At 45.3% G+C, this 17,451-nt stretch overlaps 2 protein-coding genes across 2 annotated transcripts; both read left to right on the plus strand.

The window, feature by feature from the left end:
* Positions 1–3,202: 3,202 nt before the first annotated feature.
* CCR75_009118 (uncharacterized protein) lies at positions 3,203–5,116 on the plus strand (the record flags this gene model as incomplete). Its single annotated transcript, XM_067967163.1, has 1 exon — positions 3,203–5,116. The coding sequence occupies one exon, from the start codon at positions 3,203–3,205 to the stop codon at positions 5,114–5,116; it is 1,914 nt and encodes a 637-aa protein (XP_067822670.1).
* Positions 5,117–5,346: 230 nt separating this feature from the next.
* Positions 5,347–7,977, plus strand: CCR75_009119 (uncharacterized protein; the record flags this gene model as incomplete). The annotated part of the gene is made up of 4 exons (XM_067967164.1): positions 5,347–5,617; positions 5,682–5,747; positions 5,822–7,608; positions 7,689–7,977. The coding sequence occupies 4 exons, from the start codon at positions 5,347–5,349 to the stop codon at positions 7,794–7,796; spliced, it is 2,232 nt and encodes a 743-aa protein (XP_067822671.1). The 3' UTR covers positions 7,797–7,977.
* Positions 7,978–17,451: the final 9,474 nt, after the last annotated feature.

Below are 17,451 nucleotides of genomic sequence, written 5' to 3' on the forward strand. Positions count from 1 at the left end.
AGGACATGAACTATTTCAGCTTTCCAACGGATGGCTGGAATCCTATATAGCTCTGAATGGAATCCGCGCCTATCGCAGTTCGGAGAGAGCGGCGCGATGGACATGGTTGATGAGGAGGATGCGCTTTCTCCCTTATGCGAGGTCCTCAATTAGTATAAATGGAAGAATATCTACAACATGGGTGAGACTGGCTTGTTCTATCGGATGCAGGTAAGCACTCTGCGAAGGACACCAAATTTTGTTATCTGGTGGCTAATGCAACTCTTCTGTTTCAAGCTGACACTTCGCTTGCAACAGGGAGCTGAAGGGGTGAAAGCAAACAAGGAATAAATGTGACTGTCTACTGCAATGGTGATGGGTCCGACAGAGGCCCCTATGGATCATTGGCACTACGCCACTTCTCGCTGCTCCCGCCATGTCAATCTCCAGAACCTTGGCTATCAGTATCGCAGCAACAAGAAGGCCTAGATAACACAAATTATCATCTTGGAGTGACTGAGGGACTTCGATGGGAGAATGGCAAACCGCAAGGTGCTGCTGATCCTGGACAACTGCAGTGCACACGTCCTGCTTGCTGATCTGTCGCAGCGAATCGCAATTCGCAACACGACAATCTACTATATTTCGCCCAACATGACGTCGAAGCTTCAGCCGTGCGACCAGGGTATCCTACGCAACCTCAAAGCCTACTAGGCGCAGCTTCTCCCGTATGCTCCTTCAGGATCTCGACAATGGTGTCGTTGAGCCGGCAAAGATAAACATCTTTCATGCTATCTAGGTGTCAGTCTCAACTTGGTCTAACGATGTCCGCATTGAGACCATCCATAACTGTTACCGGCATTGCAACATCCGGTCAGAACCAGCTGATGCTGCACCAGTCCTAGAGGAGCAGTGCCTTGACAATGAAGTCATGGTGGAGATGGAACATCAGATTAGACGCTTCAGGTATCCTATCGTGATGAACATCCGCAACCTGCTAGACTATCCTACCGAGCGGATCACATCATACATTCCAGACGTGGATGAAATCATTGAGGACCACCTCCCGACTCAGCCTGAGGACGAGCAGGAATCGCTGTCGTAGATGCTCAGAAAGCACTCGAGTTGCTTGAGACAATCTGGCTGCAACAGGATGGCGGCGCGCTGGGTTTTCTCAAGTCCGTACAGCAGATGAAGGACAGCGTTGGAGCAATCCGCACAAACCAAATCGCTCAGCCTGACATACTGTAACGGGGCACTACGACTTGAACTGCTTCAGTACAAGTCCATTTCGCACTGCCTCAGTTGCAAGTGGTGCCCTACATTATTTCACGTACACTAGTACGTGCAGAGGAAGACTTCTCTTTAAGGCAACTAACTTAAAGAGGGTTAAATGAAAACTGTATTAATATAAGTAAGTATCTCTTCTATCTATCTTGTAAATGCAAACCTAATTATAATCTAATACTAAACATGCAATTGAATACTTATCTGATCTTATCTGTATCTCTCTTTTGTTTATCTCTACAGCTGATTAGTCTGCGAAATAGATAAAATGGTCTATACCTATTTATGGATAAGAATTTTGAACATAACTACATAGAGTAATATCCTCCAAATATTCTCTACGTTTTAGATAATATATTAATTAACAGCCTTTAAGTGTTAATTTCATGTAACGATACACCCCGTTACACATACGAGATTTCTTCAGACGTGTTTAGTGCTTTCAATTATTTTACAGTATCTGATTTTTTTCATCAAGAAAAATTATATGAATAATAAATTTAAAAAAAGGGACCTCAAATTGCATTTAATAATTAAATTACAAAGGTTTATTAATCATTAAATGTGCTCGATTAACGACGAAGTTAAATGAATAATTTAAGAATCTTATTAATTAACTCGGGATTTTCTTAAGACAGGCTCTTCTGTTCATTTCATTTTTCTACTTCAAATGAAAGGTAAATTTTGTCTGGCTCAATCAAATGTGAAACATTCTCAACATCTAGAGCTTCAAGCAAAAATTCTACAGCATATCAGATTTTGCTCGTCACATAAATTCTAGCTGGGTATGTGAGCCAGCTTCGTGAAAGACGCATCATTTTTTCCCTGTCAAAACAACTATTTCTCTGCTTACAATTATTGGGTAAACTATTCCTACGAGGAAACAGCCTCGACTGTAACCAGTATGTAACATAGTCGCATGTTGAAAGAGAATTAACGCAAGACAAAGTTGTCAACACGCAAACACACAGAAGACAATCGCGATAATGCACATATATTGGATTGTTCATGCTTGAACTTTATATGGCGCAATAGTCCCGAGTCCGTAGGCTTACAATTCGTGCGATTGTAAGCTCGTTGGCTGCAGTGCGTCCTATATGTCGCAGCTGAGCCATAACATAGCAGGCTATCCTGACAAATACAAACACAGTTTCCTGTAAGCATTTTTTATTAAATATAAACAGTCCCGATCGTTAGCGCGAATGACTATTTTTTTGGTCAAAGCTAAACTTTATCGCCTATATTACCAGGCTTTGGCTTCATAAAAGAGAAATCTACGGGGACGCGAGCTGGAGTAAGGGACCTCGAATAATCCAAGTGAAATATAATGATAATATCTATAGGTTATGTAGTTTTACGCTAGAGTTGCCATATCGTGCGTCTGTCGTAAAGCCGTCAGCTGGAATAAGAACGAATCTTAGCAAATGTTTCTATCAATATAGAATGCACTGCACACCCCTCCCGACTAAACCGACTGAATGGGCCGCCAATCGAGCTCAGAGAGCGACCAAGTTTCACGCCAAATACGCACAAATCACGCGATCGGATATTCCGCCGCTTGCCGTATGTATCAATTGGTCGAGACTGGCGCCGACAGCTGTTCTCGATGATTGCTTTTTCCAAGAACGTCGGTGCAGAACCAAGACATGTGTGTGCATGACACGGGCAACTCGCGAGTTTTTTACATCTGACTCTTATGCGGCTAAAGGCACAGTGCCGCACAAGCTCAAAATAACGACTCCTACAGTTTGCCTTGTCACGTGATCAACCTCGTTTTGAATTGATAGTGGCAAGTAAGTGGACTGCTATTGATTCCGGCAAGAGGGTTACGCAAGACTTTGGTGCAGGGAACAATAGAGCTGTTTTTATCGAACCTTCAGCGCAGATTCCAGGAAAGTTGCGCTGGCGTGACGCTTCGGGCTCCGGAGGCTGGACAATGCAGGTCCACCGACGGTGGCTCAGATTCGTGCTGGTGGTACTGCTCATGAATTCACAGGCCAATGCACAGATTTTTGCAGTGCAAAGTCGCGATGGGGATCCAGAAACGGTCTTGAATTTTAAAGAGGATCTCAATAATGGACGTGTTCCAACGTTGGCGACGCAACGACCAGAACGGCCATGGTTGCTTGACCAGAATGCATCGTCGGACTCGTCGGAACCAGCAGAGCCCTCGACACCGACGCCCGAGGTTTTAAAACCAACCGACGCACCAAGTACACGGGCGCCTTTGACAAGTGCTTCCCCGGGAGTGAATAATAAGGACGTAGATGCTACCGACAAACCTTTACCTGTTAACAAACCCGTCGATCCTGCAAAGCGCGACGCCAATCGAGACAAAGCGACTGGTGTGGTAAAGCCAAAGGACGAGACCACGGAGGTTACGTTTACAAGGTCCCCACTTCTTCAACAGACAGCGCCTGTGTCCGACGCCATCCCCACGGCTGACAGCAATGCTAATTTTGACAAGCCAACCTCCAGTCCTCCAACTGAAGTTGAAATCAAGCCAGAGGAGTCGAAACCCGTGCCAAATGCACCACCGAAATCAATTTCTTTAAAAGTGAGGAAACAAATCATCGATCCCGAGTCTGGATCGGACGACGATGCCAGTGTAGGCTCTAAAAGTGATTTAAACGAGACCCAACAGACTTTGAAACCTCCTACGAAGAAGGATGCCAGTACGATTCAAGAGACTCTCGAATCAAATACAGTCGATTTAAAGACAAGTAAAACAAGTGACAAGACTACGAAACAAGACAATTTATCCGACAATGGTACGGATTCAAAGCAAGAAGCAGATACGTCGCGATCATCTTCGTCGTCTGGATCGCCGTCGGCCGCGGCGTCCGTATTAGCTGATGCAGCATCGAATGCCACGAGTACTGCATCAAATACGTTAATGCTTGGTTTAATGATGGCAGGCGCGATTGCGCTTGTGTTACTGGTCGCCCTCTTTGTATACAAGAAAACCAATCAACTGGTCCAAGACGACGACCCTGGTCTTGAAAGAGGACGTCACGATCACACTCAAGGCGTGGCTCAAGCGTCAACAGTGGCGGCAAATTATCATCAGAATCACAACATGTCGCCAACAGGGTTTAGTGACGACAATTACCCGCCAAATCCTGGCAATAGCCAATTCGATCAGGAGCCTTACGATCACGATGGAGGTCGACTTACGTACAATGATCCAAACCTCGACATGTTGACACCACGAAGCCAAATCGCTTTAGCGCATTCTCAAATGTCCTTGCCACCAATGGCGCAAACAAATTCTTCACACGGTACGAGTCAGTATTCGCAATACTCGTCCCAGTCGTCGTCGTTTTATGGTCAAAGTATGTATAGCTCTGGTCACTCGGGGAATCACTTTCAATCAAAGTATGACAGTCGACATCGAGAGGATCTTGCTTCCGAGGACGAGAGCGATTTTGGGGGCGATTCGATTCAAGATCTGTCGAATGGATGGCATGGAATGGGTCAAAAAGGGTCGAAAAAGACGACAAAGCGACCGGATTTGTCTTTGGACGAGTCGTTTTTTGAACCCAAAGACTCGCGATCGACGTCAGCAAGTGATTATCACGGCCAAACGCGCTTTCAAGCGTCCGGCCAGACAGAATACCGCATGTCCACGGCAGATGAGAGCAGATATATGGGCGACGAGAGTTTTGCGGCCACGAATAGTAATTACGACCAGAGCCACTACAATGGCGACCCGAGTTTTCAAAGCAGCGGCTTTAGCGAGTTTGAGGCATCTGGTGCACCCCGCCGACGAGGGGATAGTAGCAATCATGACGCGTCTTCGTTTTATCGGACCAAAGATTCTCGATTTACGGACGCTTCATACTATTGAGCGACTTACGAGTCCTGACCAATTTTAATGTCCCTCAAAAGTTTGTCCATGGTTGTGTGTAAACCTACGGATGTCTGTCAAAATGGAATTCAAATTAATTTATACTTTTGGCGATTGTATTCCTGTAAATTTGTATTTAAATTGCGAATTTTTCATTGTTCGTGAAAAACAAATTAATATATAGATTGAAAGGTTTTCTTTAAAAAAAATAAAAACAACCGACTGATGTGATGTACACCAAGTGCGTCCGATCTCGTTCCGCAGTGGCAGAGACATCCTCGCCCCTTGGCAGACCTTGCAACTCTTCTTTGGCTCGTTGTTACGCCTCGTGGGGCGCGTTTAGTACGCAAGTGCCAATTCTTTGCAACGTATTGCAAGATTCAGTATCAAACCGCCGAATCTCTCGTGTTGCCACGAGTAGATTTAATACCGAGAACATCACGCTAGAAGACGCGCCATGGCGGACGCGCAGGATGTCCAGACGCTCAAGATGCAAGGCACGTGACATCGTGTGGCCATTTAAAGCACACTCTCTTCCTTTGTGACAATATCGTGTGGTTTGTAGTGGTACGGAAACACGAGAATGACCCGGATCGTCGACGTTCGACTCATTTGCGATTAGAACCGCCACGTACGTGGCCATGTTGCAGTCCTTTTTCGTGCCATGATGCGACTTTAGACACTAATACGCGTTGTAACACGTAGAATCCGATGTCCGATTAGCGAGTTCTTTCCAACGGGCCCGCACATCAGGCGTTCATCGCCTTCTTCGCTCCAATACTAGCAGTATCGGGAGCTATGTACCACCGACAAAGGAGAACGATAGTACTCCTACCGGCAATAATGCGTCTAGCAGCAACGCGATTGTTGAAAACGACAAGCTTTATGACTCGAAAGAAATGCCTTCCGTGCCTGAATCGGTCAAAATAGACGATCATCTCGCTACTGACCAAGTCGAAGACGATCCAGTGCCTTTGTATCTCGAACACACATGGACCCACGTGGTGCTTAAAATGACGGCGTTTACCGAAGAAGATACCGTCACAAGCTTTACGTTTGATGAGAAAGGAGGCGGTATTGGCCAAACTTGTGAGAATATTGCAAGTATACCTGCCGATACACTCCTTGCAGAGACCGACCACGCACGTGTGCTGTATAGTCACGGGCGTTTCTATTTAGTCAATGGCGACCAAGCAAATGGGGACACGTTTGTGCGGTTAAGTCCCGTGGAAACCCAAGCAAATGACGAAAATATGGGCGATCGTATGCAATGGCCTCTCGAGCCTCACGTGGCATTTCGAGTTGGAAAATCGGATTTTCTTGTTACATCGTTTCACGAAGAATTGCCAAGTCTTACGGTCTCGGCATTAAGTGGCAAATTAGCTGGCACGGAGTTTGTGATTACACAAGAAGGTGCAGGAATTGGTCGATCTGCGGAGAATCAAATCCATACAAGTGATGGGGAACTCTCTCGAAAACATGCTGCAATTTGGTTTGATGAATTGACGAATCAATTTTATTTGATTGATTTAAACTCGACGAATGGGACATTTATGAAACTCGTGGGAAGTTATCAAGAACCCTATCGACTGGAAATTGGCGACGATTTACTCGTGGCACAAACGTGTTTAACTGTCAATCGGTTTGACTTTGGAGCGCATGCCGACATGGGCGCTCGTAAACATATGGAAGACGCGCATACGATTATTCAAGACTTGTGTATTGAACCATTAAGTCGTTTGGGATTGCATCCCCAGTCATTCTTTGCTGTCTATGACGGCCATGGCGGTGACGAAGCATCTTCGTTTTTGAGTGACGTGCTCCACCATAGCCTCATTACCGCGTTTTTCATGCACACGAGTGAATTGAAACCTTTACTAACAATGACAATTGAGGAATTGCAATCAATCATCATGAAGCGCTTGACCAATGCGTTTGAACGTACGGATGAAGAATTTTTAAGGACCTCGGATCGTCCGCAAGCTGGAAGCACGGCCACGACAGTCTTTGTGGCGGGCAAGTATCTCTTTGTGGCCAACGTTGGAGACTCGCGCACTGTCTTGAGTCGCAATGGCACAGCTGAACGACTTTCAAATGATCATAAACCCAGTCGAACGGACGAAGCGCAGCGGATTCGAGAGACTGGCGGCTTTGTGATTCACGGACGTATTATGGGCGAATTGGCCGTCTCGCGTGCCTTTGGCGACGCCCCTTTCAAGTCGTTTGATCTCGTCGAGCCTTTGGTCGATGACATTGACACGAAAGCACGGAACGAGTACAATTCGCAGGAATTACCGGTGAATCCCAACGATATTTTAAAAGGTCCATTAGTGATTCCGACGCCAGAGTTTACCGTCACGGAATTAACAGACGAGTGCGAGTTTGTGATGCTCGCAAGTGACGGATTGTATGATGTGTTGAAAGATCAAGAAGCTGTGGATTTTGTTCGTCGAAAACTTGTCGAATTGAAAGATGTGCAACGGGCTGTTGAGGTGTGTGAGTGAGTGGATTGTGCTAGATGATGCTTGTGGTGGATTAATGGCGCGATTCTCTCTCGTTTTTCTTTGTGTAGGCGCTTATTGAGTATGCCATTTTTCATCAGCGGTCGACCGATAATGTGACATGTGTCGTTGTGATGTTTAAAGAGGCGAAAGAAATAGTGTGGCAAAGTTCCTCGTAAACATGAGTCTGAGCGCTAAAAAAGAGGACAAAACATCAATATATAGGATAGGACGGGACAATTACTACTATTGAACGAAAAATTGCCGTATGGGTTTAAAAAGAGTAAAACCACATTTTAGGAAGAGAATTTCTAAACTCACTTCATGCAGTTTTTAGTCAATTTAATTTCTGAATTACAGCGTATCACATTGCATTACATAGATCAACGCCAAACTCTCCGTGCACGATCACCAACTGCGGCGTTATCTGACGGCTTTCCATTGACTTTTTTGCGCGGTTTAGAAAAGTTGGAACCGTCCTAGAACGAAGTGCAAGTAAAGATTTTTTTAAATACAAGAATGCTGGTATCCCATCATGACCCAGACCGTCCCGAAAATTCAAGTAAGCGAAGCCATAAGTGCTTGAACTATCCTTTCCAAGTCACTTTAAAGCAAAGAGCTTGGAAGTTGGAGATAGATAATGGTGCTCAAAACCATGACCTTGTGCATCTTAGTGCATATTCTTCCGTACGCAGGCTTGGGAATACGGCAAGTCAGCAGGTGGTTCGCTTCACAATGCTGTTGTCCCTTCTAGAACAATTTAATAATTGTCTCTCGTTCATCATGGCCAACTAATGAACGTCTTTGAGCGTTACAGGCGTGTGGATGTCGTACGAGTGAGTGCGATGGCCTCACTTGTGGTTCGGTCGTTAGCATGACTGCACAAGACCTCAGTGTGAATACCCAGCACATTGTGGAGTTAGATCCCGACGGCTGTGCACGAGCAAATGCAACATCGAAGGTCCGCTATTGTGACGTGGACATAGTTATTGACGGAAGTGCACAAGCACAGGCAGCGTCGAAGTTCAACCACTCGAATAAGTTAAGAGGTACGAAACAAGGATGCTTTCTTGAAAAGCAACATCCAAGAGAATTTGGAACGCCCGTCTATAAGAGAGAGTGCGAAAGTCCTTGCTCGACTGGAGAGTCGATCGTGAAGGATATCGCTGTGGTAGCGCAACCACAGCTAGAGGATGTTGGGGAGGATATTCACCAAATAATTTCTGAGAGAAGAAGTCCCCGGAAACCTGTGGTCTAAGGTTCCCAGGTACCTTTGGAAATAAGTTCCAAAGAAGAAACTGAGACAATCAATGTCTTAGTAAACAATGGATCAAGTGTAGGCGCTTATACACTTGATCTATTAGCGCCTCCGAAGTTAACTTCGGAGATAACTCGATTGCCAACGCTATAATCGAAACGGTTTTTGCTGATCTGCGTAGTAGTAAAGTCAAGCAGATCTGCCTACTTGTCACAGATGACGACAACGTGGCCAATATTCGGTCGGCAATCGTATTTCTTGAGAACGAACGGATTCTCAATAGCTCATCGATAAACGAAAGTGTCCTGAATGAGAAGATTCGGATTATACGTTTTACGTCCCGATCCTGGGAGTCTTTGAAAACAACCCATATGCATAAAGATTTAGTTGAATTTTAGGATGTCTTCCCTGAATCAGTACCGTGCGAGTTGCCTAACGACAAAGGCACTCGACACGAAATCGACCTTATCCCAGGTTCGAAATACTGTGGTATGAATCAATTGCCGTTGCGTCGTGAACAAGTAATAGCGATCGACAAATTCTTTGCCGAATGCTTAGCAGCGGGCCATGTGAGGGAATCAACTTTCCCACATAGCTCTACAACCTTCTGTGTGCGCAATGCAACAGGAGGTTGGCGGATAGTGCATGCATTCAATAAACTGAATACTGCAACTGTACCGGCTCAAACGCCGATACCACGAAAATATGTAATCATTGATGGCATGTCAAAGAGTACTATCTTTTCGTCAATGAATCTGCTGGATGGATTCTATCAGATCCTTGTGCGTGAACAAGATATTCCGCTCACAGCAGTAATCACCCCCAAGTAGTATGCTATGGGAGTGGCTAGTCATGCCACAGGGGTTTAGTAATGCCCCTGCGACATTTGACAAACGTGTAACCAATCTATTGAGATCGGGGCGGGATTTTGTACCGAGCTATTATGATGACGACTTCGTTCATAGCAGACCCATGAACGGAACGCCGGATGTTGAAGTTCATCGTATCCACGTCCGAAAGGTTCTTACCCTTATGCGTAAGCACAAGTTGCATGCAGAAATGTATATTCGCTGCAAGCGAAATACCTCTTCTTGGGTGCATCGTGGGTAAACACGGTGAATGCCGCGATTCAGAAAAAGATCAAGGCGATCACCGACTGGCTTGTACCAGTCGATGTAAGGGACTAAAACAGTTCCTCGTTTAGCGGCATTTTTGCACAAGTACTCACGTACTTGTGCTAAAATGACAGTATATCTTTCTTCTTTGTTGAAGAAAAAACGTAAAGTTGTCATGGAACCCTGATTGTCAGCTTTCCTTCGATGATATTAAGAAAAGCTGGATGCAATCGCCAATCCTGGCGATTGCAGACCGAGATCGACCTTTTCATGTCGTCCCTGACGCCAGCGATTTTGCATTCGGCTGTGCGTTAACGCAATATGTCACAGACGGCGCAGAGCGCGTCGTCTATTTTCAATCGCGTCAATTTCAACCAGCGAACGCAACTATTTAGTGTATGATAAGGAACTCCTTGCCATGAAATACGCACTGGCTAAGTTAGGGTCTACCTCTTGGAAGATAGACCGTTCATTGAATATACGGACCATGCGTCTTTACGCACGGCCATAAGCAGTCCACACCTCTCGCATAGAATGGCGAGATGGTTGTCTTCCTTTGCGGAGTATAACTTCTCCGTGGAGTATAAATCAAGACGACTAAGCGTTGTCGCTGATGCCCTTTCGCGCCGGCCCTATTTTGAGCTGGCTGCGCAACAGTGACCATAAGATCACTGTTGCAATAATAAGTGTTCCGATGTCAACATTAAATGACGACGTTAGAAGAGCTTAACATGAAGATAAGGCTCTTACAGGGTTGATGGATTACCTAAGAGATCCATCCCAACAATCCTTAGAAGGGTTGTCGAAGTTGTATCGATCCTCAACAGATAGATATACAACGCGCAACGGTTAATTGTATTGTTCAGCCATTGCTGGCGACACACCTCGTGTCATCATCCCTACCCATAATGATCTGCGATTACGCATCATGTATGAGTACCACGATGCACCAAAAAGTGGTCATCGTGGACGGGAGAAGACATTTCTCACGATAAGTTCCGACTTCTACTGGCCACGCCAGTATGTGTTCGTCCACAAGCACATACGTGCTTGAGAAGTTTGTCAACAAGAAACCCCAGTGCTTCATCCCGTGCCCAGTGCTTCATCCCGTGCTCCGTTACATCCTCTGCCTTTTCCGGCAGAGTGCTGGCAGTCCGTATCTATGAACTTCGTCCTCGGATTCTTTGAAGTCACCCATAAGAATAATGGTATTCTTGTTTTTGCTGAGCGTTTAAGCAAGATGGTACATCTTGCTGCCGTCCCGGAGTCGATCACAGCCAAAAGCTGTGCTCGTGGCTTTATTAAAACGATCTTTTACTTGATGGGTTACATTTTGAACTGGTCTCAGATCGAGACCCTCGATCCACGGCGGGATGAGCTCAAGCTTAAAATCTCCGTGCAAAATTTTCATTGCGAATTGTAGCATGAGAATTTCCAGATTCAGCATGAGAATCTGCAGTCGTGAACAAGTCACTACCATCCTCAATACCACTTTCTAATTAACACCCTGCGGCTGAGTTAGTGAGCATTACTGGTTTAAGCTATGCTCTATTATTGATTTTAGTACTACCGCAGCCGCAAACCTGTATAACTAGCCATTGAAGGAGATGGTAACAAAAATACGTTAAGAATGCAAAGGTAAAGGTGAAGTCGTAACAAGGTTTCCGTAGATGAACCTGCGGAAGGATCATTACCACACCTAAAAAACTTCCACGTGAACTGTGGCAAAACTTAGTTGGGAACAAATTAGGCGGCGACTGCAGACTTTATTGTTAGCGGTTGCTGCTAAATGCGTCCCATCATGGCGATCGTTTCGACCTCGGTTGGAATTAGTAGCTAACAGTGTTCAAATCACTTGGATCACATTTAAAAATGTCAACTTCTGATCATCCTGAAACAGATGGTCAGACGGACCGTGCAAACCGTATTCTCTAAGAGATACGTCTCGGACACGTCCACTCTTTTGACAGCTGGAGCGAGTTCTTGCCGATGTAGAATTTGCCATCAACAATTCAGCGCATGCTTCTACAAAGCATACACCATTTTTCGTGAATGGCTTACGACACCCTCGTATCCCTATGCTGTTTGAGAGTAACTCTTATTTAAGGGGGGAGGGACTCGCTCGAGCAAAGAAGCTTTAGCTCTTGCTCATGACTCATTAGCCCTAAGGTTCAATGCGAAGGATACGAATGTTGAGTTTACTAACATTGAAGTGGACAAACTCAGTAATAACAGTTATGCTTTTACTGACTTAGACAACGATGCTGGAAGACTCAGCATCGAAAACAATACTATTAATGATAATGCTCTCAATCGTGAAGAGATGAATATCTCCGCAGTGCGAGCCGGTTGCACTGAAACAAAAATAAAATCGAGTCAGCAGGTGGTTTCCTGCTGGCTAGCGAAGCAGTGGTCCATTTGTACGGGATTCCATCGCTAGTGCGGTGGACCGACAGATACGGAACTCTGACAAAAATGGAAAAGCAAACACACTTAAATTTAAAATTAATGACCTAGTCATACTGTCTACGGTAAACCCACCAAAGCACGTAGTGACGAGTGTAGGCAGTAATAAATTACTGCCCAGGTATATCGGCCCGTTTCGTGTATTACATCGCTAAGGCAATGCATACACGATCGAGCTGCCTCGTAGAATGCGTACGCATCCTACTTTTTTTGCTGGTCGTCTCCGCTCACGCCATCAGTACGAGGCTTCTTCCGATCCGGATTACACCGGAACGGTCAAGGGCATCAGCTAAAGCCTTATGGCTCCCAGCTAAAGACTTATTGTCTCAGAACAGGGTCTATTTCTTTTGAGCAAGACGATCCACTCTTTCCTACAAGAAAGAAAATCTTCTGACGAACAGTCAACAGCTTCTTTTCGTTCGCCAGTTTGTTCAGTCTCAATCTGCGCACAACTTTTTACCTGGTCACGAGAAACATTGTCGACCGTCACCGCTAATGCGCGGCGACGAAATTGCTCGTGGTCAAGATTCCCTCTTAAGGAAAAAAGGGTGTGATTCGAATTACAATGCTGAATCGGGCTCGTCAAACGAGGCGAATCCGATTCCCCCCCCACATCCATTGATGGGTTCGGGTGGTGAGAAGCGCTTTCTTGTTAAAAGATTCTTGAGCCACCGTGAGGCAAAGAGGTTCGAGTGAGTTATCTCGTTCGTTGGCGAGGGTGTCCGCCCTCGCATGATAGTTGGGAACCTCGTTCCTAACTGATATTGGACGTTCCGGGTCTCGTCTTACATTACGACGAGACCCATCCTCCTTGGTAAAAGGTCCAACGGAGAACGAGTGCTTCCCGAGCAAAAAAGTATTGAAGGTTATCGATCCCTTGACGCATCTCGTAAGAGATGAGAGTCCTCCAATGGGGATCTTTGAGGAATATGCTTCCTTAGGGCATTTACCTGCACCCTTAAAACAGCATGGACATGAGTCTCCCCACGAGAGGCAAGAATCCGTGCCTCTCTAAACATAGGGTGCAACTTATAGGGTGCACCGAGTACGGTCCGTTCTGGAACCGTTCACGGAAAGCATTTAGCTTGTCAAGCCAGACCTCACAGCCTATGTTATGTACATTCTATACAAAGGCTGTCCAAGCTCGGAACAAAGGTTTGACATCCTTTGTTCGTTTGCAAGTGTACCACCGATGCCGGTAAAAGGCATTGATGAAGAATTCTGTTTCAACCTCACCAGGCTTGTGAAGCCATGATGAGTCGAATATCGGAATATGATAATCGCCAAGATGGGCGATTGCATCAAGCTTTGCTTGATACCTTCAAACGAACGCTGACAATCAGCGTTCCATAACCATTTCTCGTCTTTTTTCAAGAGACGAGAGAGATGAACTGTCATCTCTGCATAATTGCGAGAATACTTGTGCAAGTACGCCGCTAAACCAAGGAACTTTCTAAGTTTCTTGACATCGACTGGAACTGGGCAGTCCGTGATTGTCTTCATCTTTTCGGGATCAGGGCGCGCGCCGTGTTTACCGACGATGCACCCAAGAAGTGGTATTCGCTTGCAGCAAATATACACTTCTTGAGATTTACATAAAACATATGCTTTCGCATAAGTGTAAGAACCTGGCGAACGTGAGTTTTATGAATTTCCACGTCCGTCTTACCGTCCATGGCCCGGCTATGGACGAATACATCGTCAAAATAGCTCGGTGCGAATTCTCGCACCGGTCTCAACAGATTTGTTACACATCTGTTGAATGTTGCATGGGCGTTACTAAGCTTCTGAGGCATCACTAGCCATTCCCAAAGCATCCCACTGGGAGTGCTCACTGCTGTGTACGGGATGTCCCGCTCACGCATAAGGATTTTATAGAATCCATCCATCAGATCCATAGAAGAAAAGATCGTACTCTTAGACATACCATCTATGATAACGTCTTTTCTAGGTATCGGCGTTTGAGCCGGTACCGTTGCAGCATTCAGTTTATTAAATGCGTGCACTATCCGTCACCCTCCTGTGGCCTTTTGCACACGAAAGGTCGGAGAGCTATGTGGGAAGGTTGACTCCCTTACATGGCCCTCTTCTAATTGATCGATAAAGAATTTATCGATCGCAAGTGCTTGTTTACGAGGCAGTGGCCACTGCTTCATGACACAGTACTTCCAGCCCGGTTTAAGCTCGATCTCATGTCGAGTGCCTGTTATCCTTAGGCAACTCACATGGAATAGCTTCATGGAATACATTCGAATTCTATTAAATCCTCGTATAGAGGATTTCCCTTGAGTGACTCCCAAGATTTAGTACTGTATCTTTTAATCCGAGTCTTCACATCGAGGACACTTTCGTCCATCGATGAGCTGCTGGGAACCCGTTCGTTCTCTGCAAAACTTACCGCTGACTGAATGTCGGTAACGTTATCGTCCTCTGTGACGAGTACGCAGATCTGCTTGATTCTACCACCATGCAGATCTCTCAAGAACTGCTTAGGTTCTAGGGTTGGTAATTGAGTTATCTCCGAAGTTAACTTCGGAGGCGCATACCGATCAAGAGTATAAGCGCCTACTCTCGAACCATTATTAACCAAGACATTTAATATCTCGGTTTCTTCCTGGGATTTATCCACAGGCTGCCGAAGAATTAATCCCTCGGGATCTTGAAGTCTAATAACTTCAACTGTTTGAGGAGATTTCTCCTCAAGAACGTGGGAACCTCTTCTCTCAACGTCTTCCGAGTGTGATTGCGCTATCACAGTCGGGTCCTCTACGGTCGACTCTCTACACGACCTAGGATCATCGTGTTGTCCCTTTGGGGCAACCGGTATACTCCTCGAATGTCGCCCGTCAGGCGTACATTTATGTCTCAATCCACTCGACCTCTTCAAGTGGTGGACCTTCGGCGCTGCCTGTTCATCAACACAGCCGCCGGCAGCTGACTCCACAATGTGATTAGTAATTACACTGTGATCTTGTGTAGTCGTACTAGCGACCGTACCACAACTGAGGCCATCGCACTCACTCGTAGTACATCCACACGCTTGTGGACGCACCAAGAAGTTCATCAGATGGCCATCTAATGAACAAGAAGCAGGCATTTTTACGGATCGATGCTGCCAGCTGATCCTTGGCTCGTATTTTCTGAGCCAAGGTAAACCTAGGATGATATCAAATTTGTCATCCAAATCCAGTACGATGAAATCATCGTCCTCGCTTTTCGAACAATAAGCGATGGCAGAAATGCCATCGCTGCAAAATATTAGGACACTAAGCTCATGAGTGTAGTGCTCCACGCCCAGTACCGAGGGGTAATGAACGTAATTTTGGACCGTACGCCAAAAAGGGCAACGGCCGCGGGTCCGACTTTGTTGCGAAATCGCAACAGCGAGGCGGACCGCCAAAAAATGGTTGGGGTCAGTAGGGGCGCAACGCCCTACTGATCCAGCAACCTCAAGAGAATTTGCAAATCTCTTGACTAAAGTTGCTCCAGATATACAATCATTATGTGTCTCTGCAGCCGCACTCACTTAGAGCCCTAGTGGAATGTGGAGCGTCGAATAACTTTTTTCGTCGCCAGTCGCTAGAGGGTCGTAGGCTCAAATATGTTGAGCGCGACATCCCTCCAATGACGGTGCGTCTAGCCACAGCTGCATCGATAACAGTAATGAAACGCGTAGTGAAATTTCAGTACACGTTAAAAGATTTACAGTAGTTGCGAGTGGTGCCTTACGTTATTTCACGTACACTAGTACGTGCAGAGGAAGACTTCTCTTTAAGACAACAACCTTAAGGAGGGTTACATGAAAACTGTATTTATTATAATTAAGTTTCTCTTCTTTCTATCTGCTAATGCTAACTTAATTATAAACTAATACTAAACATGCAATTGAAATCTTATCTTATCTGTCTCTCTCTTTTGTTTACATCTAAAGTTGATTAGTCTGCGGGATAAATAGATATAATGGTCTATACCTATTTATGGATAAGATTTCTAAACATTACTATATATAGTAATATTCTCCAAAAATTATCTAGCTTTTAGATAATATATTAATTAACAACCTTTAAGTGTTAAAATCATGTAACGATACACCCGTTCCAATCCTTATATTACGTTAAAATACACAGACCGCTCCCACGATTGCACCTTAAGCTCACAGAGGATATTGTATTTTATAACCAGTTCGCAGGTAGTAAATTGTAAGATGTAATATTTAAGCGATAAGACAACTTTCGAGGCTGGATGATGAATTTGCTTTAGCGCAGCATAAAAGTTCCTAGTAACTTTCGCTTACGGATTTACCGTATGTTAGCCTTTTTAAATGTCGTGTACGCTATATGTAACGGGCTAAAGTTGCCCTAAATGTTACACAGTCCCCGTTAAGTACATTTGGTGTACTTAAGGGGATGGTCAATTACTAAATAATAGTAATTAGACCCAACACTCGGGTGGATGCACATTTGTAACCAACCCTTGTGGGTGTGATGCACATGGGTGCATTCACATTAGGAGGGATGACGCCCAGCGTTATCCGTTACGCGAGGTATCTATAAAGATACGCTCGCAATACATATTGAATGATACCTATAGAGATAACATTCTAATTGGTAAAAATAGGTATTTGTATTTAATTCTATTTTAATATAAATAGTCTGAAAACTACTTCCTACTTGGTAAGTGCGCACGAGGAGACGGATTACCGCTCCCGTGACGACACTTAACCAGAGTTCTTAGTGTGTTGGGTGAAGTCGCTAACGCGCCCACTACAACTGCCTCACTGCACGCAAGAGAAGCAGGTTTAACCGCTTCCTCGCTGTGCTAGGGTGTGTGCCTAAGTAGAGCGTGGCCGCATTACGACGTGCCCGCCTACACTTGGTAGCACTTGAAATCCTTCCCACGACCCGCATCTCTGCGTGTGTACGTGAGGATGAGCCTCAATATTGATTGGGCTCATTTTCCCCACCTCTCCGAACATCATCGGGAGGTGGCAGGGCT

Source organism: Bremia lactucae (genome assembly GCF_004359215.1).
Source record: "Bremia lactucae strain SF5 chromosome Unknown BlacSF5_NotPlaced_17_SHOA01000003.1_2250557bp, whole genome shotgun sequence".
NCBI lineage: Eukaryota > Oomycota > Peronosporomycetes > Peronosporales > Peronosporaceae > Bremia > Bremia lactucae.